The sequence below is a fragment of the Cydia splendana genome, chromosome 1 (genome assembly GCF_910591565.1).
Source record: "Cydia splendana chromosome 1, ilCydSple1.2, whole genome shotgun sequence".
In the NCBI taxonomy this organism is placed as follows: Eukaryota; Metazoa; Arthropoda; class Insecta; order Lepidoptera; family Tortricidae; genus Cydia; species Cydia splendana.
This window is the reverse complement of record NC_085960.1, coordinates 19866456-19887042: the sequence shown is the minus strand read 5'-3', so window position 1 is coordinate 19887042 and position 20587 is coordinate 19866456. Positions and strand designations below refer to the sequence as shown.

General features: G+C 35.0%; 1 protein-coding gene across 1 annotated transcript; it reads right to left on the bottom strand.

The window, feature by feature from the left end:
- Positions 1–426: 426 nt before the first annotated feature.
- On the bottom strand, positions 427–19589 carry LOC134791676 (sodium- and chloride-dependent glycine transporter 2-like). The gene is made up of 10 exons (XM_063762766.1): positions 19420–19589; positions 11443–11686; positions 10919–11061; positions 10177–10217; positions 9821–9913; positions 8204–8467; positions 6331–6538; positions 3063–3279; positions 2137–2393; positions 427–1072 (listed from the first exon to the last, which is right to left on the bottom strand). The coding sequence occupies exons 1-10, from the start codon at positions 19501–19503 to the stop codon at positions 641–643; spliced, it is 1983 nt and encodes a 660-aa protein (XP_063618836.1). The 5' UTR covers positions 19504–19589; the 3' UTR covers positions 427–640.
- Between the last annotated feature and the right edge of the window lie 998 nt (positions 19590–20587).

The following is a 20587-nucleotide window of genomic DNA, read 5'->3' as shown; positions in this document are numbered from 1 at the left end:
AGTTCCTATGGCCACCTCCAGTCTTCATCATCATAACATAACACTTTTTAGGCAATAAACTATTCTTATTCTTGTAATATATCTGCTCGATAGTACAGGATTGTCACCCAACTTTGAAGTTTCAACTCAATCGAAGTGAGTAATTCAGCATGAAAGATTTTATAACGTATAGATACGAGACAGGTGGAACTAAATAAAAGGTTGTTTAAACAAATTAAATTGAATGTTGGTCTAACGTCTATTGGAATTAGGAGCCAAAGAGCTTTAATATTAAATACTTACAGCAAAGGCACAAAACAAATTTTCGTAAAAACTAGTGCCTACGTCAAATCATGGGATTAGTTATCAAGCGGACCCCAGGCTCCCATGAGCCGTGGCAAAAATGCCGGGATAACGCGAGGAAGAAAAAGACATACAGCAAAGGCACAAAAAAGGCGATAAAATGTTTTTAAATAACTTTACTTAGGTACATACATTTGTCTTATTACTTTAGGTTCACCCTAAATATACATTTTATTTACGCTTGACCTCTTAATACTAGTTTTATTTATTACTCAGACTTAAAAATATAAAACCACAAATAACGACTAGGTAAGACCTTCGTTGTACGATTTGAACTTAACATTTTCGGATATTTCTTCTATAGAGATGTTGTTACTTCTGTTTTTCTTAAATCCGGCACGTTAAGAGTAAAATGTCTATTACAATTACAAGCTAAAGAACCACCTAGTTCAGTTTTAGCTATACAAATATTGGGAGATCTGAATTTTTCTTCTAATTTTTTTATCTTTTTGGATTTTGATATTGAATGATTTGCATAAATTACCCCGCTAACTTCGGCAACTGTTTCTTCTTTACCTAAATATCCATTTTTAAGATTTGAGGCTACTACGTAAGAAGGTATTGGTGTGATCCAATCTTCAGTAAACATTCCGTTCGTTTTCTGTACGGTTTGAGGAAAGTTCGTTTCAGAATCCTGTTCGGTTGTGATTCGTTGAGACATCCATACGTATCGAGCCATGAGCTCTTCTGGACCCCAAAGTGTAGAGGATCTGAAGGAAGATGCAATTTTCTGTAACAAGATATAATTTCTTTTAATCCCTTAATACTGTAGCATGCATTTAAACCTATTCCTTTCCGTTAACATGTAATATTTGTATACAATATTGTCCCTTGTTTGAGTGACTCATTATTACCGTTCTAAAAGTGGAAAGCTATATAAAAACAATAAATAAAGGAATTATGCGATTATCAAAACTTGGTACACGTAGCCGACGTCAAAGATATGTTTGTATAGGTATAAACATATCTGACTGAGACTGTACATGTTACCTACCCCAAAATATAATAAACAGAGTTAACTTTGGAAAATAAGTACAATTTATAGAACAAGGAAACCCTTATGGCTAGTTTAAGTCAACGACTCTATTTAATATAATTGATTGATGTCCATGACTTGGTGTCCATCGTGTTTCGAATTTGACATCTGAAATAGATGTCGATGTACGGTCCCTTACATTCTGCGGTAACTTTGATTGTCAAATACTGAAGATTGATAATTTAATTACCACATAGCATATAGCGCCGTATAGCACCATATATTCTGCCAGATTTGGCGGCATCTTTTTTTCTCAAGAGTCCGCAGCAAGCTCGGTTCTACATAAAAACGTAGTTACGCTCACATTTTAAAACGACCGGCTAGATTACTCTGAAACTTTGTATGTACATAAAACAGGATAAGATATACTCGTATCTATGCCTGTAATTAGTTCATATAGCTTCAGATCCATAGTTAAATAAATACAGCGAATTTAAGTTTTTCATATAAAACTTGTTTTTGTTCTATTTCGATTGTTATATAGATAATTACAGACATAGATCTACATGACATGAGGTAATTGTATGGGTAAAGTTTTATTACAATCCGACACGTAGTTTTAAAATGAGAACGAAACTCCGTTTGTATGGGAAGGTGAAATTCAGCCGAGCTTGCTGCGGACTTTTAAGCTCTCTTCACCTACTCTACGTCAAAGTCTTTGATACAAACTAAATAGACATGGAAGTGTAATAGTTTACTTATTTGAGTTTTGTATGACTATATCTATATTATCTTTTATAGAAATGCAGAAAACTAACCGAAACTAAATTAAATTGTTCCTCTTGAGCCACAGCTATGGCCGCCATGAGGACGAGGACTACCAGTATGCCAATGAAAACACCACTCATTGGCCACAGCGACAAGTTTTGATTCCATGTGGTATGCAGTAGGACTCGCAGCCACCAACCCGAGACGGTGACGAGGAGGATTGGTGCCAACGCCCACGCCGCTATCCAGATCAAAGGCAGTTTCGTGCCAGTCAAGAATTCTATATCTAATCTTAGGTAATGCCAGCCTGAAAATATATTTTAAATTTTTTTTAATAACTGTCAAACTGTGAAATATTACTTGTAGTCAGTTTGTTTACATGCAACATGGTCGGTAAAATTATTAACTGGAAAAAGACTTAGTTGCCATGATTTAGGAAATCTTACACAAAGAAACACTTAGCTATTAATATTTGCAGTAATGCCAAAGCGTGTCATATAATTTGTTAAGAATTGTTTAAGTACCTATCCGTAAAAATAAGTTTTTTTGACAAAAAATAATAATATAAGCTTTAATTGCTGACTATACTTTTCTTGCAACATTACTCATCGAGATAATTCTTACAATCCCAAACACAATAAGGTTGCGTTGTTTTATCACAGAGGTGGCTTCTGTGTCCATCAGATCAACTCGATGGTACCATAAAGGACGATTCACGTTAAACCGGGCCGTGTCCGGGCCGGAGCTTCCGGCGCATCGTTTTCTATGGATCATAGAAAAGTAAGCGCCGAAAGCTCCGGCCCGGTCTAACGTGAGTCATTCTTAATGTTGCATTGTCACCCAACTTTTATGTATGCGAAGTTACAGCTCAATTGAATAAAGGGAAGTAGGTATATTAGATATTGCAAGATTTGATCCGAACATACATACAAACATTGCAAGTTAGATAAGAGATGTTATATGTATATCTGCTTACCATAAATGAACACAAATCCTACGATTTCCACGGCAGTAGTAAACGCTGCCAGTACCGGTACCACCAGTTCGTCTAGGACCGTCACTACGTTGAGACCTTTTAGTAGAACTGCGATGGTTAATGTGGTACCTACAGCTGACGATGCAGTTGCAACTAGTCGCCAGTGGTCGCTGAATGTGCGACTGAACTTGCTAAATACCGTGAAGAGGAGCAGCATCTGAAATCGGGAAAACACATTGTTACCGTAAAATCAGGTAACTATGGTCCTTAAGTACAACTATGGTCCAGGTTTTAAAGTTGATTCTTAACGAGCCTTTATGATTTGTACTCGTTTAATTTATTTTGGAGCTGAGACACAATAATGCTCTTTCTATATTATATACTCAACATAATTTGAAAAATACTTATACATATAGTATTAGCAAAAAGAATAGATAGTATAGAGGGGTCCTGTCATTGTAAATTTTGTAGTCACTGTAAATTTACTGCCATCTATCGACACACGACTAAAACTCAAAATGAAAACGTATAAAGTTAACAAAAAATGTATATATATGGATAAATGATTTTCTTATTTTTATATCATTTTGATCCATGTTCATTCACTGATATCTATGTGTTAAAATTGTTCAATATGAAACGGTGTCGTCACGCCATCTAGCCGAGGATAGGCTAAAGGTGTGTGCGGCATCTATTCGAGAATGACTTTTACTTGAATTCCGAGGCAGTTTTTTCCTTAGACTTTATGATTATGTTTATTGTGTATTGCATTTCCATGTTGTTACATAAAGGTGTTACAATAATTTCCAGTACAGTGACATGGACCCTGTAAGGGCACAGCAATTCTTATTCTAAAATAACAACTAATACTCGTATAATAACTAATTCTAGGCATGTCAAACAAATTAAATTAAAATATGTAATAACAATCAATGTTCATAACTTAAAATAACTAAAAAAGGTCAAGAACTATAATACAATCAAAAATATTTACACACAATTAAAATTTAAAATAACATTATAATTACAAATTATTAATTAGCTATTTACATGACTGTATAATTTTAAATAAAGCTAAAAGAATGCCGATACCTAATTATAACTAAATACTAACATTACCAAACCCATGAACTGCTTGCTGAGAAAATCCGTGAGGCATGTGATCAGCTACAGTTGTGGTTTTCGTCGAATGGGTTGCTCTTGAATGTCGCGAAGTCAAACGTGATGATTTTTTCAGCTCGTGGCACTGCAGTACCTTCGTGTATTACAAACGGCCCAATGCCATTGTGTTCTGAGAGCAAATTCCTGGGCTTTACGGTTGACTCGAACCTTGGCTGGAAGTGTCATGTTGACCAATTATGCAATAGGTTGAGTAGTGCTGTCTTCGCCATCAAGAAACTACAGCCACTTATATCACGAAAAGCACTGAAGGCTGTGTATTTTTCCCATTTTCATTCATTAATATCTTACGGGACGTTAATATGGGGAAATTCCACAGATTCAAAGCGAGTCTTGATACTTCAAAAACGGGCGGTTCGATTGCTAGCTGGAGTCCAAGCCAGACATTCGTGTAAGGAGCTATTCAAGCAAATCGGTATAATGACACACTACTCACTTTACATATTTCAAGTATTAATGTTTGTAAGAAATAATTTGCCAATGTTCAAACGTGTCGAGGTTGCGGGCAAACAGCTCCGATCCACGGGTAGACTACGCACAGTGCCGCGTCGCATGGCACTTTCAGTCAAAAATCCGAGGGTGATTGGACCAACGTACTATGAACGTCTACCTGCAAAATTGCGAACTGAACCATCTGACGAAACATTTGAACGCCAATTGAGACTCTTTTTATTGGATAATCCATTATATTCTGTAAATGAATATATGGAAATGACATGTAACACAATAAACTGAATGTAATTAATTTTTCTTTGACCTATATTTCATTTTTATTTTTATTTGACGATCATTATGACATATCCATGCTTACTGTATTGACATTGTTTTTACATTTTTATATTATTTGACATTGTTAAAAAATTTAGTTAATTAATTGATTGCTTATAATAGTTATAATGGTTTTTAAATTGTGTACTTATTGCTTGACATTTGTATAATTATAATCAATTCTTATTTTCCTACTTGACGATCATAATATAAATTCGTATAGATTAGTGTAAAATAATTTATATTGTAATTTCATATTATGAAATAAATAAATCTAAATCTAAATCTAAATCATTACAATTCTGGCAAGAACTCCTGAGTAGAGTAGAAACATTTATCCAGCAAGAATGTCTTTAAATTATTTTTGAATATATTAAAGTCAGATTCATGTTTAATAATGTCTGGTAAATGATTATACAATTTTACACACATTGCAAAAGGACCAGAGTGAACCATTTGTAATTTTGATGCAGGTCTTTCGAGTTTATTTCGCAGTCGTAGGTTTTGTGCGCGTGTATATTGTGGGAATAGGGTGATGTTCTTTTTCACAAAGATGCATGCTTCCATGATATAGATCGATGGCAATGTTAGTAACTTTTTTTCGATAAAATGTTGTTTACAGCTTTCCATCGATCTTAAAGGCATATTAACTATTATTCTAATGCAGCGTTTTTGTAGTCTAAATAGTTGTATTAGATCCACGCTATTTCCCCACATCACTATGCCATATTTTAACCAAGCGTATTCGTCTTATACGAAGTTACATATGTCTTTGGTATTAGTATATTTTACAGGAACTTGAATTTGGACCATAGTAGTAAGTTGTGGACTAAAGTTACCTGACTTATACTATACGGTACGAGTATTATAAATTCGTGGAAATTTTTCATAACGACTTTAATCCGTCTTTATATATCTGGCTTATTTTTTCGTGTTGGGCTATGTGAGGAGAATATAGCGGTCACCTGGCGTAAGAATTGTGAAAAGCAGGCGGTGACTCGCCAACTCAATGAGTGGGCTCCACAAAGGCCGCACGCACAGTGTGTGCGACAATAGGGCAACATTTCTGAGCGGCTAAGAGAATGTCGAGAGGTGAATACCAGCTGCGGTAGCCAGATCCCGGGTATCCGTTCAGTAGGCCTCCGGCGTTATGACATTTTACATTTCGAACCTGGCAAGGGCAATATCCCTTCGGTGTACCAAAGGTTAAAGTGTTTCTACGTGTTGGCTTCTGCTCCGCGCACGCCTTCTAAATGTCCAGAACACCATTGTTCCGTGATGGTTATAGTTATAGTTATGTTTACGATTATATACCACTTACCACAGTGATTACGCCAGACAATACCACAATCCCAAACGCCAATATCGGCCACTCCTTACTCCGTTTTTCTGCCACTGAAGACTGGTATATTACTACTAAAATTGATACAAAACTAGTATCTTTTGTGCCTTCGCCACCGATGGACTCCCACATAAATACCCAAAGCCATCCTGTTATTAAATTAACCATTATTATCATAATTGTCGTCCTGAAATAAGATAAAAACAGGATAAATATTTGGAAAAATATTAATAAGAAAACTTTTAATTTTGTTCGATTATTATTACGAGGGCATTTTAAATTTTAACTCAATCGGAAATCGGGGGCTATCTATTTAAAATATAAATAAATAATAGTTGATAATAGCTTGCAGTTGTAATAACAAAACCTTCTGCATTACATAGAAAAAAAAAAACTATAGTAAAGGTAAGTATAATTAAAGCGGTATAGTTGAGTGTGCTCAGAGCATAAAAAGGTCAACCACGGCGTTGCATGAACAAGAGATTTCCTTTGGCAGGATTGGTCCTTAGGACCCAAGGATGGATTTAGGAAGTGGAGCCACCCAGATGGTGGGGGGTGGGGGGGTTTTTAAGCGTCTGCGACGTCTGAGGTTTATAATTCTTTAAGTTTAGGTTCTAAGTCAAGTTTAGTATCATTTTCAACTAAATCAAAGATGTAGACATAGATTTCATCCAAATCGGTTCAGCGTTTATTGATTTCCCATACAATCCTACACCTTACCTTTCATTTTTAAGGGATTTTTTTTTGGAATAAATACTCACTTATGTTCTTCCCCGGGACTCAAACTACGTCTATACCAAATTTTATATAAATCGGTTCAGCGGTTATTGAATCCCCATACAAATTTCCACCTCTCTTTTTACACCCTTTAGGGATTATTTTTGACATTAAAAGTATCCTATGTTCTTCCCTGGGACTGAAACCATCTCTATACCAAAGCTCAAGTTCAGCAGTTTAAGCGTGAAGAGGAATAAAAAAAAGTTTTTTTTTCATATTTAATGTGTTTTTACTGCGGAATGGTGCCGGAATGATATCATAAATGAATTCGGCATCCCCGATTTATACGAAAACGATACCAAAGTTGGCCTAGTAATTAAAATGATATAGATATCAAGATAAAGTTGAGCCCCCCCCCCCCCCCCTCCCTAAAAATTTACATCAAAAATCTCGGTGGCTCCACTTCTTAAATCCATCCTTAGGTCCTAAGGACCAATCCTGCCAAAGGAAATCTTTTGTTCATGCAACGCCGTCGTTTACTTCCACCCTCGACTAGTAGGTAAAAGTTGGATTTATACATTGATCATGAGTACTGCAAATAATATAGGATCCGTGAAATAGTTTCAATTCAATGTCAGTAGTTTATTTTTCAGCAATGTTTAACAGCGTCATAAAAGCATTATGGAAAAGTTTTACCGATGTATTTTGTTTCAGTGATCGAGTCGTTGCCTAAATAAACTAGACAGTTCAATTCCCAAAATAATTGTGGTCTACAAATAAACTCTTTTATGTTTCTAAATTTGCTCAATATTAGGCATATATGTAGACAATGTAGGTATTTACTAATGTAATGTAAAACCGGTTAAACGGATTGTATATTTTTATGGGAGTCAATCGGTGGAGAAAGAGAGCACGAAAGGTATAAGTTCATATCCAGATGTTTCATCACCTGGATTAACATATAGGATACGTAATATCGGTACCTACTAATTGTCTGAAAAATTATACAGGACCGTTAACTTTTAGGCTGACAAAGCAGCGGGCAAAATTTTGTATTTAAAATGAGGCAAAAAAAGTTAAACAAATCTTTAAAGTCGGCGTTACGTGTGATATGTGAATATTTTCAGATACTTACCACCGGACATCAGAATGTCTGTACACCGTCCCACCAGCACTTATCAAGTATCCTCCAGCAACTTGCGTCGATAACAAGGATTGTACCATTGCACTTTGCCAAATAAAAGGCTCATATAGCACATTCCATTGCTCGCAATCTTCGAGCATAGAAAAAAGTACATCACCGTTGGACAGAAACGTACAAAGCACTATAGCAGCTATCATTGTGATGGGTCCCAAGATACTGAGTGACACCTTCAGTGATTTTCGGAGACGATACAATCTGAAAATAAATAAAGACTAAGATAATATACAGTGTTATTTTAAGTAGGACAATAAGGGGAAATCCGAAACTATTGAAAATAGTGAAAACTGTTTTAGCAGCCATTATGGTCGATACAGGTAATTGTGGCATACGGGTAAGTATGGCTGGCCTTCACATTGGGGCGAGTTTACACATTGATTAGTGTTTATTGCGAGTCCATAAATGTACTACTTGCTATGCTACTTTCGTTTAGTAGCATAGCGTTTTTCTGGTAAAACACTTTTGGCATGGTCAAAATTTTATTATGGTCTAGTGTGACTTGTCCTTATTTTTTTTGATTCCGGGAGTGGGCAGTCAACGTGAAAAAATGTTCAATCGCTGGAAAGTGCAGGGGACAAAATGTCCATACGGAACCGGCTGTCTATGTAACTAGACGTAACTAGACGGGCCTAGCCTATTTCTGGGCGGTTTGCCCTTCGGGCATCTGAAGCTACCTAACGAACCTAACCTACCTAATACTTTTTGCCACATAGAAAGCCGGTTCCGTATGGACATTTTGACCCCTGCACTTTCCAGTGATTGAACATTTTTTCACGTTGACTGCCCACTCCCGGAACGTTTTTTTTAAATGATAGCTAAGACTAGCGCTTTGTTCAATTAGGACTTATTTAAATAATACATTATTTTTATATGTTTGTGTAGCAGGGCGATTTCCAAGTCATTTAAAATGTGTCTAATATTTATGCAGTAATTATAAAACATAAATTAGATAACTAATCATTATTGGGTAACCATTTATGACAGTTGAGTTCTATGGACAGGTAAATAGGGCGGTAAGGAATAAATTAACAAACTTACATTAAGTATTTCTCAAAACTTTATTGCAGTAGAAGGAGTGCGTTGCGAGACTTTTTCTATACCTATAATATGAAGTGGTGGTGGCCGAGTGGATATGACGTCCGACTTTCAATCCGGAGGTCGCGGGTTCAAACCCCGGCTCGTACCAATGAGTTTTTCGGAACTTATGTACGAAATATCATTTGATATTTACCACTAGCTTTTCGGTGAAGGAAAACATCGTGAGGAAACCTGCATACATCTGCGAAGAAATTCAAAGGTGTATGTGAAGTCCCCAATCCGCATTGGGCTAGCGTGGGGACTATAAGCCCAATCCCTCTCGCGCATGAGAGGAGGCCTGTGCCCAGCAGTGGGACGTATATAGGCTGCATTATTATAATATGTACTGTTTCCGATGGGATTATATTTTAAACATAAGACTTTGTAATGTAGGTACTGTGGCAATTTTCTCCTTACTCAACCCAGGTGACTTAGCACCCTCGTTAGCAATAAAATAACAATGATATTACTCACAAAATGGGCACGAAGAACCATAAAATAAATATAATTATGGCCATTATCCCGAAGTACTGCGGGTACATTGTAAATGGCGCCAAAAATGTTGAACTGAAAAAAATATGATACAGGTTAAGGTGTCATTAAATTAGAGTGGAAATGGGTCTCTTAAAAGTGATTTATGTGGGATACATAATATTTAGATAGGATATTATGAAATTTTACTTGAAATATGATTGTTAGGGACTTTGTAATTTGCTTGTATTTATTATCAATATAAAATGGAGGCTTGAACGTAACTACCACAAATACAAGGACATTGAATAAAATTATCAAAGAGTCAAATAGTCACTCAAGCGTAAATTAAAACTTACTTGAAACATTCGGACGCATTCATTTTGTTTTCATAGCCGTGCTGTAAAACAGAAACAAATAAATTATTCATCTGGTAATTTAAATTTTCGAATGAGCAACGATAAGACTTTTGAAACTTGATCGTTGTACATGAAATTGCAAATTGGCTCCAAAAAGGTATGTATTTTTTGTCACACTTAACTTCAATTACTTTTGTATTACGAGAGTCATGATTAATGATATGTCATAGTTTCATTAATTTCTGTGTGATTTATTATTTTTGTTAATTTATTGATTTAGTAAGTAGTACCTTGTGCTTTTCCTCTCGGAAAACTCACGAAATGAAACTGTTTCTTGTACCTAATTAAATATTTACCTTTTAGTTGATGTAAACATTGTGTTTAATTGACATTTAATATTTTGAAACTTGGAAGGAATCGTATATGGGCCCATAAAGTTGTCCCCTACACTTTTTTTTTAATTTGGGATTTTTTATGTTATTTCTACTCAAAATCATGAGCTCTTTTGATCCTAATAGGATAAAAAAGTGTCCCAAAATTTCCATACAATTTTCGATCTTTCCATTCCGTGACGTAAAATGGTAACTGAATGGGAATAAAAACCTTGGGACACTTTTTTTCTCCTTTTAGGATAGAAAGAGCTCGTGATTCTGAGTAGAAATAACATGAAATTTCACAAATTAAAAAAAAGTGTAGGGGACAACTTTACATAAAATGGTCCATATTATTTAAGATCACTTACTGGCGTTATTTGTAGCTTTGTACAATCCTTCAAAGGGAACGAGCCTTTCCCTATCCAGATCAGATATGCTGCCGATAAAGCTACGTACATCATGGTGTATACACTGCAAATGTATGACGTTATCACTTTCAAGTGTCCCACACCTGAAATTTTAAACAAAATGGTAAATTTTTATTCATCGTAATTATTATTATACTAGTGGTATACTAATATAACGGAAAATGCATATTTTGTCATATTATTATACTAGTATACCACTATTGGGTTTGATTATTGCAGTATGCAATAAGTGGTGGTAACTTTTCTAAAAAACAGGGGCTAATAACTTTTGGGCTTTAAGGAGGCAATCAGTGGGTAGTTTACCCTAATTCCCTAATAGGTTCTAAAGAATAATTGATCAGACAGTTTACTTTAACAATATTTTATAACTTGGGCACATGGCCATGGATATAGCAGGTGCTTATAAACATCTGATTGATCTTGCTAAGTAACGTATATTCTACTAAGTATTATACTAATTTTACCTCTCAATATAGGAACTGCTCTCCACACCCCAACCGGGTCCTGTTGGCTGAGCTGCCCAACCGCCAGCTGCAGAAGACTGGCCGGCAGCGCAACCAGCACGAGCCACACCGAGTACACCACCAGGTACGGAAGTGTTCCATGTCTGAACGCTTCTCGCGGAAGACGCACAAAGTTGAACAGCGTTATCGAAATTGCCAGCGTGCATAACTGCGTCTTGATGAAGTCTAGAGATGACTTTAAAACCTGAAACATTGATTGATTTAACATTATAATGTCCACGTACCTATATTTATAAAGTAACAACCTACTACTTAACTGCGATGGTAATTCGTATAACGCAGCATTCGTACTGACGCCGCAGGATTGACAGTAACCAGACAGGGTGTTATCGTAAATTATCAACAGCAATAAATTCAATTAATCTTTTATTAAAACATAGATAGATATCCACGTTAAAAGATAGATATAAATCTATACATACATAGAAAAATATACAGTTTAAAATAGGTAACAATAAATACAATTTATACAATTCTTAGTAACTACCTATAGTACCTATGTACAAGTAAGTAGGTAATAAATTAATAATAGTTTTCGTAAAGTGTCGTATTTCACACAAATTTAACGAGAGTTAAAGCTTATTTAATTCCTAGAGAGTTATGCATTTATCTTGGAGCATTTTTTGAGGAGTTATGTTTTTTTTTAATGTGTTATTAAGTCACACGAACCAAGAATATTAGTACCTAGTTATAAATTAGTTTTACTATTAGAATGTCGATATATGTCGTTTCATTTCCCTTTTTTCATGATTAATTCGAATAATTTAAATTGCTGTTTAATTTTTTTAACTCAATTTTCAAATGCGGCTGTCTGCCGAATGGGTCACGCTGACAGGCAGATCGTTCAAACCTTTATGTCATACAGTAAACAATATCTGTATTATTACATGGATGGTATTAAAATTGCAAACACAGGGCTTTTATAAAAATCCCCTTACCTTCGGGCATCGGGTTTCCATTTCTCTCTTAGGTAAGTATTAACAATTTTGCCCATACCGCCTTTACTGCTCAACAAACTAAGTATTATTGAATCCGTTTTTTTTTCATTTGCTTTTTAGCATAGTTTCTTGAGTGGGTTCAATTTCATTTTCAGTAATTCAGCGTGGAATACAAGTTAAATTGATATTTCGTACAAAAAGTAAATTCTCGTTAAATCTCGATCATATCTAAGGAATCTGATGATAAGTTTTCCAGTCACGTAAATGAAAATAAGGCCCCACGTGATATCGTTAGCCGAGGAAAACGAACACTCACCGTGAGTCTTGATTATACTTTCATTGATCATTTCGTATCAAAGAAATACCTCAATTTTCTTTGGCAAGATTGATTACGTAATTTGCATGAAAACATGCCCGTTTTGTCAATGTTATATTGCTTTTTGAAACTCTTTGTTAATCAGTTATCGGCAAACGTAGGTACTATTAGTAGTAACAATCACTACAAAGCTGGATGGCCTCAGATTCGAATTCTTAATCAAGTCTTAATCAAGTGTGGTCTTTCACAAACGACTATGTTAAACATTGATGAAACCACTAACTCTATAACGCAAACATTTGATGGCATGCAGTCGTCGAGCTATTGTCTTGTAAGACAGTGTTTTGAAAATTAGCAATGTAAGAATGCGAATTGTTGTCCGTGATAATGTCCATGACAATGTAAACAATTATACTAGACCTAGGTATGTCAGTCTTACTTTGAAGGTTCAGTACTCGAAGGGTACAAAACCCTATCACCAATCCCCCGCTGTACGATCGTCCGTCCGTCCGTCATTCCGTGTGTCAGCGGACAGTATCTCGATAACCGCAGGTACTAAGTATCCACTATCTAGTACATAGTTAAAAATTGTTGTAACTATAAATAATTAAAGGCGATTCCATTTAAGGAACGTGAATTTTAGAGATTTTTTAGAGAATTTCTAAAAAGAGAGATATTTCGCTGTGTATTTTGGTGAAAACAAATTATAAACTTCTGTCAAGCGAGAACCAGTATAAAAGATAAATATTATTATTTAGTTTATAAGAAAATAGCGACTACGCAACCCTCGGCTCGGAACATAAATGTAACCCATGAAATTGGCCGCTTTTTTCACTTCAATGTTACTCTATGATAATATGGATTTAATTAATGTGAAGCTTTAGTTATGAATTATAAACTTCCCATTGCACAAGCATGACACTAAATAAGATCGTATCTAAAACATTTACAGTAACTCGATTACTAGCTGGAGAATTTGATGCAGACAACGCGTTGTTACATGTACTTTATGTAGGTCATTTACTCATTTATGATACACCAACGACTCTTATATAGGTTCCAGATACCGCTGTTCGTTATGTTATAACTAAATTATAAATTAAGAATTATTTACACGCCGTACGATATCGTCGTTTTTAGTTATCCCGCCTTCCGCTGCTTGGTTCTCACGCACTTCCCACAATTGCCAATAGGATCGAGTGACTAGAAGCAGGGAAATTATACACAGTATTTAACAGGTCATTGATTGTTGATCTCCCTATCTATGATAAAAAAGTTCTAACTCCTGAAGTAAAAGTCACATTAAAACGGAAACTATGTGCTCAGTTATTAATTTGAAACTGAATAGCTTTAGTACCTAGCAGATAATTATTGGTTATAGAAGAAGTCTATTAAAAACATCATGTTAGACGGTCATCATCATCATCATCATCATCAGGCTATAGTAGTCCACTGCTGGACATAGCCCTCCCCTAAAGAGCGCCATAGCGCCCTATCCTCAGCTTGCCGCATCCAGCATCTGCCTGCAGTCTTTCGCAGATCGTCATCCCACCTGGTCGGAGGGCGTCCTACACTACGTTTGCCAAGTCGCGGTCTCCACTCAAGAACACGTTTACCCCAGCGGTTGTCGGATGTTAGACGGTGCTATTTGTTTTTTAATACCTACTTAAATTAATTATCAAGCTATAACTTTTGATAACCAGAACTACCGCCTAATATATAGGCTGTACAAAAAAAAATCTACAGCTGTCAAATTCGAGGCACATTTTTTTCTTGGACTTTATATCTCTTCTTTTATTAACTCTTTGGTAGTAATAAGACGTTAATTGCGGCTAAAGGTAAAAAAGTCGGATATTGTAGGTATCGTGAGTTAAGGTGGAAAGCTGTTAATTGACTAGTACTGATTAACCTCTCTCCATTAATTAACCTTTCAAGTAGGTATACCATTTACACCTTATTAACATGTCAACTCAATTAAATGTGTTCCACCGGAGATCAGTCGTTCAGGGATAAAGAGGAGTAAATAATTCCAAGCATAGTAACCCGTTTTAAGTGTTTATTTATTATTAAATAAAATAATTATTTCCTTTTGAATTTATTTTTTAAGATCTTTTCAATTTCCTCACTGAAAACATCGTCAATCGTGTTGATGAATTTTTACGATAGTCTGAGTCTCAATCTGTTTAGTGGAATAGTTATATAATACAGTTTTATAACTTACTAGCAATAATACTATAAACCACAGATAGCATTGCTACGGGCTATTAAATACACGTATAATTATAGCCAACAGCGGCCATTATGCGTCAGGTTCCGAAGAAAAGGAAAACCAGCGGGCAATTAAAACAATTATGTGGAATACACCTTCATATTTTATGAGTGACGTCCGTCCACGAGGTTAGCTACTGACTGTACCAAGAGAATTCTTAATGGTTTTAAAATGGAAAAATATATTAAAGCTATGGTTATGGAAAATTATATTTTGTAATATTGAACGTGTTTTAGAGCCAAATAAACTTATACTAATTTAAGAGTGCCTCCGAGCTTTCTTATCTAATTAATAAATATCTTTTTTTGATTTTTTTCTCATTTATCATATAAAATCTACAGGTTTATGCAGTGAAATTTTCATAAATGACGAGTATGTAGATCCGAGTTAGTATTAGGATCTGTATTTTAATTAATTAGAATAATTAGTGATCATAGAGAACTCGGTAAGACTATTTGGAATTGACAAATGTACCTACAGTAAGCAAGTAAATACATCTGTGATATTTATCACTTGTCGTAATTAACTGAACGATACTCATTATCAACTTTAATAATTAACTCTGGGTAGTAGTAATAGAGTTTATTTTGCACGGCACAAAATTGACAACTCAATGATTGCAATGATTAGCATCGCATGTCTGCATAGTAGCACAATGTGAAAAGCCGCATGGGTCTATGATATGCGCATTGAGATACGGCTTTTTAGCTTCTGTAGCTCCGACCTCTTGTTAAAGACCTGACACTTGATTAGCTCGCGGCGGAACTTGCGTTCCATAATTTACCGTTCATGTAAGTACAACTCTTAAAGTGGAAATAGTTATTTACGATACAAGTGCGGAAAAGAGGAAATTCGAAACGGGTGGCGATAAATTAAAACACAACACTAGTTCGGGAAAGTTCGACCATTATGTTCTGCAAAGTATTTTTACAGTACATATGGTGCTCGCGCGTAGGAATCGCGGGTGTAAAATTGATCACCGATTTTTGAGGAATATGGAGTTGGTTTTGAACGCGAGGTTACGGATTTTATTATGATGTGGTTATTTTGTTGATATTATTGTGGGTGAAAGTGTTCAGAAACGAATCCCTAATAGTTTAAAAATCGATGATCGATGTTATCCCATGAATCCAAGTACCCTAATTTACCGGTTTAGAATTTTTTTGTTACTGCCGTCACTCACTAGTCATTATTATGCAAATGCTGTATTGTTTGCGAGAATAAAACAACAAGGTAACATGCTCGTGAACATCGTCAACCTTGTTTAAATGTTTACATTTGTCTTAAATTTACTGGCTTAATACTTGCACGTATTCATAGGTATTAAATGCCCTTTGTATATTTAGTGTTATTATAATATTTAAAAACTTAATATTATTAAGTGTGTTTTTTTAATGAATTACCTAGTAAGGGACATTTGTTTAGATTATTCCGGGCAGTATCATTGTATATTGGAAATACATTGACAAAAGCTTTTTATTTTTCAAATACCTACTTAGTTACTTAAAAAAGAAGGAGTTTACCAAAATTCAACTGTATTTTTTACTCTTATTATGGTACCTCAGAACTCCGTTATTTCTGAACCGATTTTGAAAATTAGTTTCTGGCCTATAAGTACATCTAGTTTTACTCGTAGATTGGTTCAATTTTCAAAACCCCGCAACGACGCGTATTTTGTGTTTGGCGATATGTCTTCTTTTTCTCTCTTTCGAACAAATTAAACAAAGCCTTAAAGTATAACCTCTTATTAAGGAACATTTTTATCAAGGTCGTTTTGATGATGGGTTCAACAAGAAATTTAAGGAAATCCTCAAATATCGATGGATTCAGATCCAAACCTTGAAACTTGAGACGTCTCGAAGCGTGAAATTTTTTAGTGAAATGACTGTCTGACGAGATCTAGTAACTATACATAGAGTTCTGCTGAATGCTGTGTCACTCTAAAACACAAACTTAAAACTAAAAATGCAGAAATAAACCTTTAAAAAAGGGAACCGACTTCAAAAAGGATAAATCAAAATATTACTAGTTGCGCTATCAACTATGCGCTAGCAACTGATATGTTTGAAGTGGAAGCCAAGCCAAATAATTACAGAAAACATTTTCTTCCTTTCTTTCTTATTGAACCGTACCAGGGTCGGCAATCAGTACGACAGTGTGTTAACACTTTTATGATTTGACTTGCCACGGAATTCAAACGTAGTTGTTAGTGAATCTAAAACATGTAATATTTTAATTTATCCTTTTTGAAGTTGGTTTTTTTAAGGTGTTTCTTACAACATTATTGATCTACAGACCGTGGAACCGTGTCGCAAGCAACTATTATTTCACTGTCAACGAATGTATTCTATACTTCCTTCCTTCAAATAGCTTGCGGCTCTGCACGCTACCAACTCGGTACTCATACAAAAATAAACCTTACTCCGATAACTTACGAATCATCAAAAAATCTATCAGAAAAATATAGGTCGGAAATGATGCATTTAGATGTTTTTGTAGGAAAGTTCTGTTTTTGGGTTATATATTAAATAGAGAAATAATTATAAATGTTTCACTTTTACGCTAGGGCTGTTACTTTACTTACATATAAAACTCACGAAATCCCATGTTTGTGACTGGGTTTTTTTATCACGCTTACATTTAGATTTCTGTTTAAATTATGAGCTTAATAAATACGCTCTATTAGGTATTAGTTTGTCTGTACTTTCAATCCATTAAAATTGAAAATTCTTTGGTCAATACATATTATTTGTATTGTTCATAGAATTTTGGGTTTGAATAACATAATTTACTATAAAAAATCTTTAACGTCCAACGAACCCCGAAGAATTTCCGTTTTATACGTATTAAAGAGGATTAAAACATAAAGCAGTGGAACATAAGCCTGGCTTAATAAGGTGGCCTGGGTTTATTATAGTTCCTTGTTATAACCAAGTTAATAATGCCTCATAGACCCTAGTTAAGGCGAGTTGCCTACTTACTAATTTATGTTGAAATGGAAGCGAGTGAAATTAAATCTTAGAACCTAAATATATTTTAGTTGTTTAATTTTTCACATAAACATACTTAAGCCATGCAAAATTTCTAATTGCGCATTAATGTTCATAACTGGCGCCTTTTGACATAGTGAGAAGTAGAACTTTCTGTCTTAAAGCGACACTTATTGTTAGGGTCAACAAACGGGCTCCTTTAATTTAGAGTCCTTTGGCCGTACCCTAATACGTGTCACGCTCGGCCTGTCCCGACCCTTTGTGTTTTTCAATCTTGTATTTTGAGTTAAATCAAATAAACACAGGTGTAAAAGGAATACCGACGTTCACTTGCTCTCGCTGACTATTCGACTAAGCGCCACTTGCACCATCCCACTAACTCGGGGTTAACCGGTTAAACCGATACCGGGGTATCAAATTGTACTGGTAACCATGGTAACTCCAAGTTTTAATAGGGTTAAGTTTTAAGGGTTAACCCCGGGTTAGTGAATGGTGCAAGTGGCCCTAAGAGACTTCGATAAGTTTATTATTTACCATTTATGACTCTTAGGCCGTTTAAAATTAATAAATAGTATAATTTAAATAGCCAAATAAAGCAGGGTTTATTTAGCAAGGTGCAGCATATTAATATTACAAACCGCAATATGAGATTTAAATAATCTCCAACATCATTACATCATACATAATGCAAAGGGTACGAGGCTTTCCAACCGTGTCGTATTATTAGCGGGTAAACTACGAGTAGGTACCTCTAGCTGAACCTTACACTACACCCAATGTATATTTAATATTTATGTTAAGATTACTTTATTGTCTAGACGTGGCAGACGTCATAAAATCCGAAAAAAGCTTCTGTGAAACTACTTAAGCATTTTTTCTCGAAGAGCATAAAGTATACTCGTAATGTGCCAAATCGTGACAAATTATGTTTTCCAGGGAATAACTACTTATGTTATAGATATATTGATAAATCTAAACATTTGTTGAAGAATCTTAATAGATATATGAATATTTTTAAAAACTGTTTGTCGACTGCAACATCTTACTTCGAATGCAGGTTAATTAGATCTCAGGTTACCAAGATTAAACCAAGCCGCAAATTTATACCCTCAGTGATAACAATCTACTCCAAGATACTACTCCTTCCATGGATAACGTCACTGGCGGCGTAATTGTAATGTATAGAGGAAGCCATCGTATTTTACCTTGAACTAGACCCCACTAATATATTATTAAAATCTACCTTTTATTTCTTAAAATTCGTGACTTCATTTCATTTATTTACTTTTATACACAAAAATTGCCTCAAAAAATTAACACCATCAGAGAAAACCACTTAACATAGGTACGCTCATTAACAAGGATTATTACCTATTTAAAATTTCAAGGTCATCACAAACTTACCCTGCCGTTTCTGGAAATTCGTCCTTGGCATCCATTGCTGCGATCCGAGGTGTATTTTTCACATAGCCATGGAGCCACTGCCATATAAAAACAATTGTATGAGCCACAGTTGAAAACAAGAGACGATCGCGCGCATGCGCCTTGCCCGTAAAACTGAATTACTGACAAGGAAGGTGTGTTTATTAGAGATGGACGTGTTGATAATGAGCGTTGTCGATGTAAAGATTAAATATTTTTTTTATTTTTATGTCACGTTTGATTATAATTAACGCTATGCTACTCGTAATTGTTTTTTTATGTTGATATGCCAAAGCAACACAATTTTTATTTTTAATTTGAAAATCTTAAAATCATCAGCTCGTAAATAGTTGAGGGTTAATGAATTGATAGCTAACTTTTGGATTTTCCACAGAATAGATACCGATTATCCGCAACGTTTTTGACCCAGCTGCCTTGCCGGCTGCAGTGCCGTTTTGGAAACTTAAATGGCTTTGATTAATGATTATGGTGACTAGAGAAAAATAAAAACTCTTCTGAGAATTTATCGCCGTGTTGTTAAATGTTGTTAAACGAACCGGCCCACAAAATTTAAATAGTTAATAAATAATGGTTTTTATTTTTTGCTTGTCGCTTATACTTTTGTGTTTGTTAAAATGAGTCAAAAAATTAATTAAGTATTTTTATTTTATTTTGTAGGATTTATGCTAAATAAATAGATCCTCGACATATACAAGAGATAAAAGTACTGGAGTATAAGATAGTATACACGGTGTGGCCTGTAACACGAGCAAATAATTAAAACATAGATTGTACTCCTCAAACGGTGACACTTTTGTTCTACAACTTTTAAAAATTATGAAGTATTTAGACTCCCTATTTTTCATACAAAATAAATATTATTTTCAATGGACGCCATCGCCACGCCATATCATTGTGATTGACGTTGCTTGTCACGCCTTAAACATAACAAAATTCGCAATACATTGCGTCTTAGAATAAACTTTAAAGTGTATTTAAAATCAAACCCCAAGTTATTTTTAAAAGTCGCTGAATAAATGTTGGTCAGTATGAGGAGTACAGCCTACAGTTTAATTTTTTGCTCATGTTACAGGCCACACCCGGTATAAATTTGATCATGTTGGTTTTATAAACCTAACTCGCGCAATTA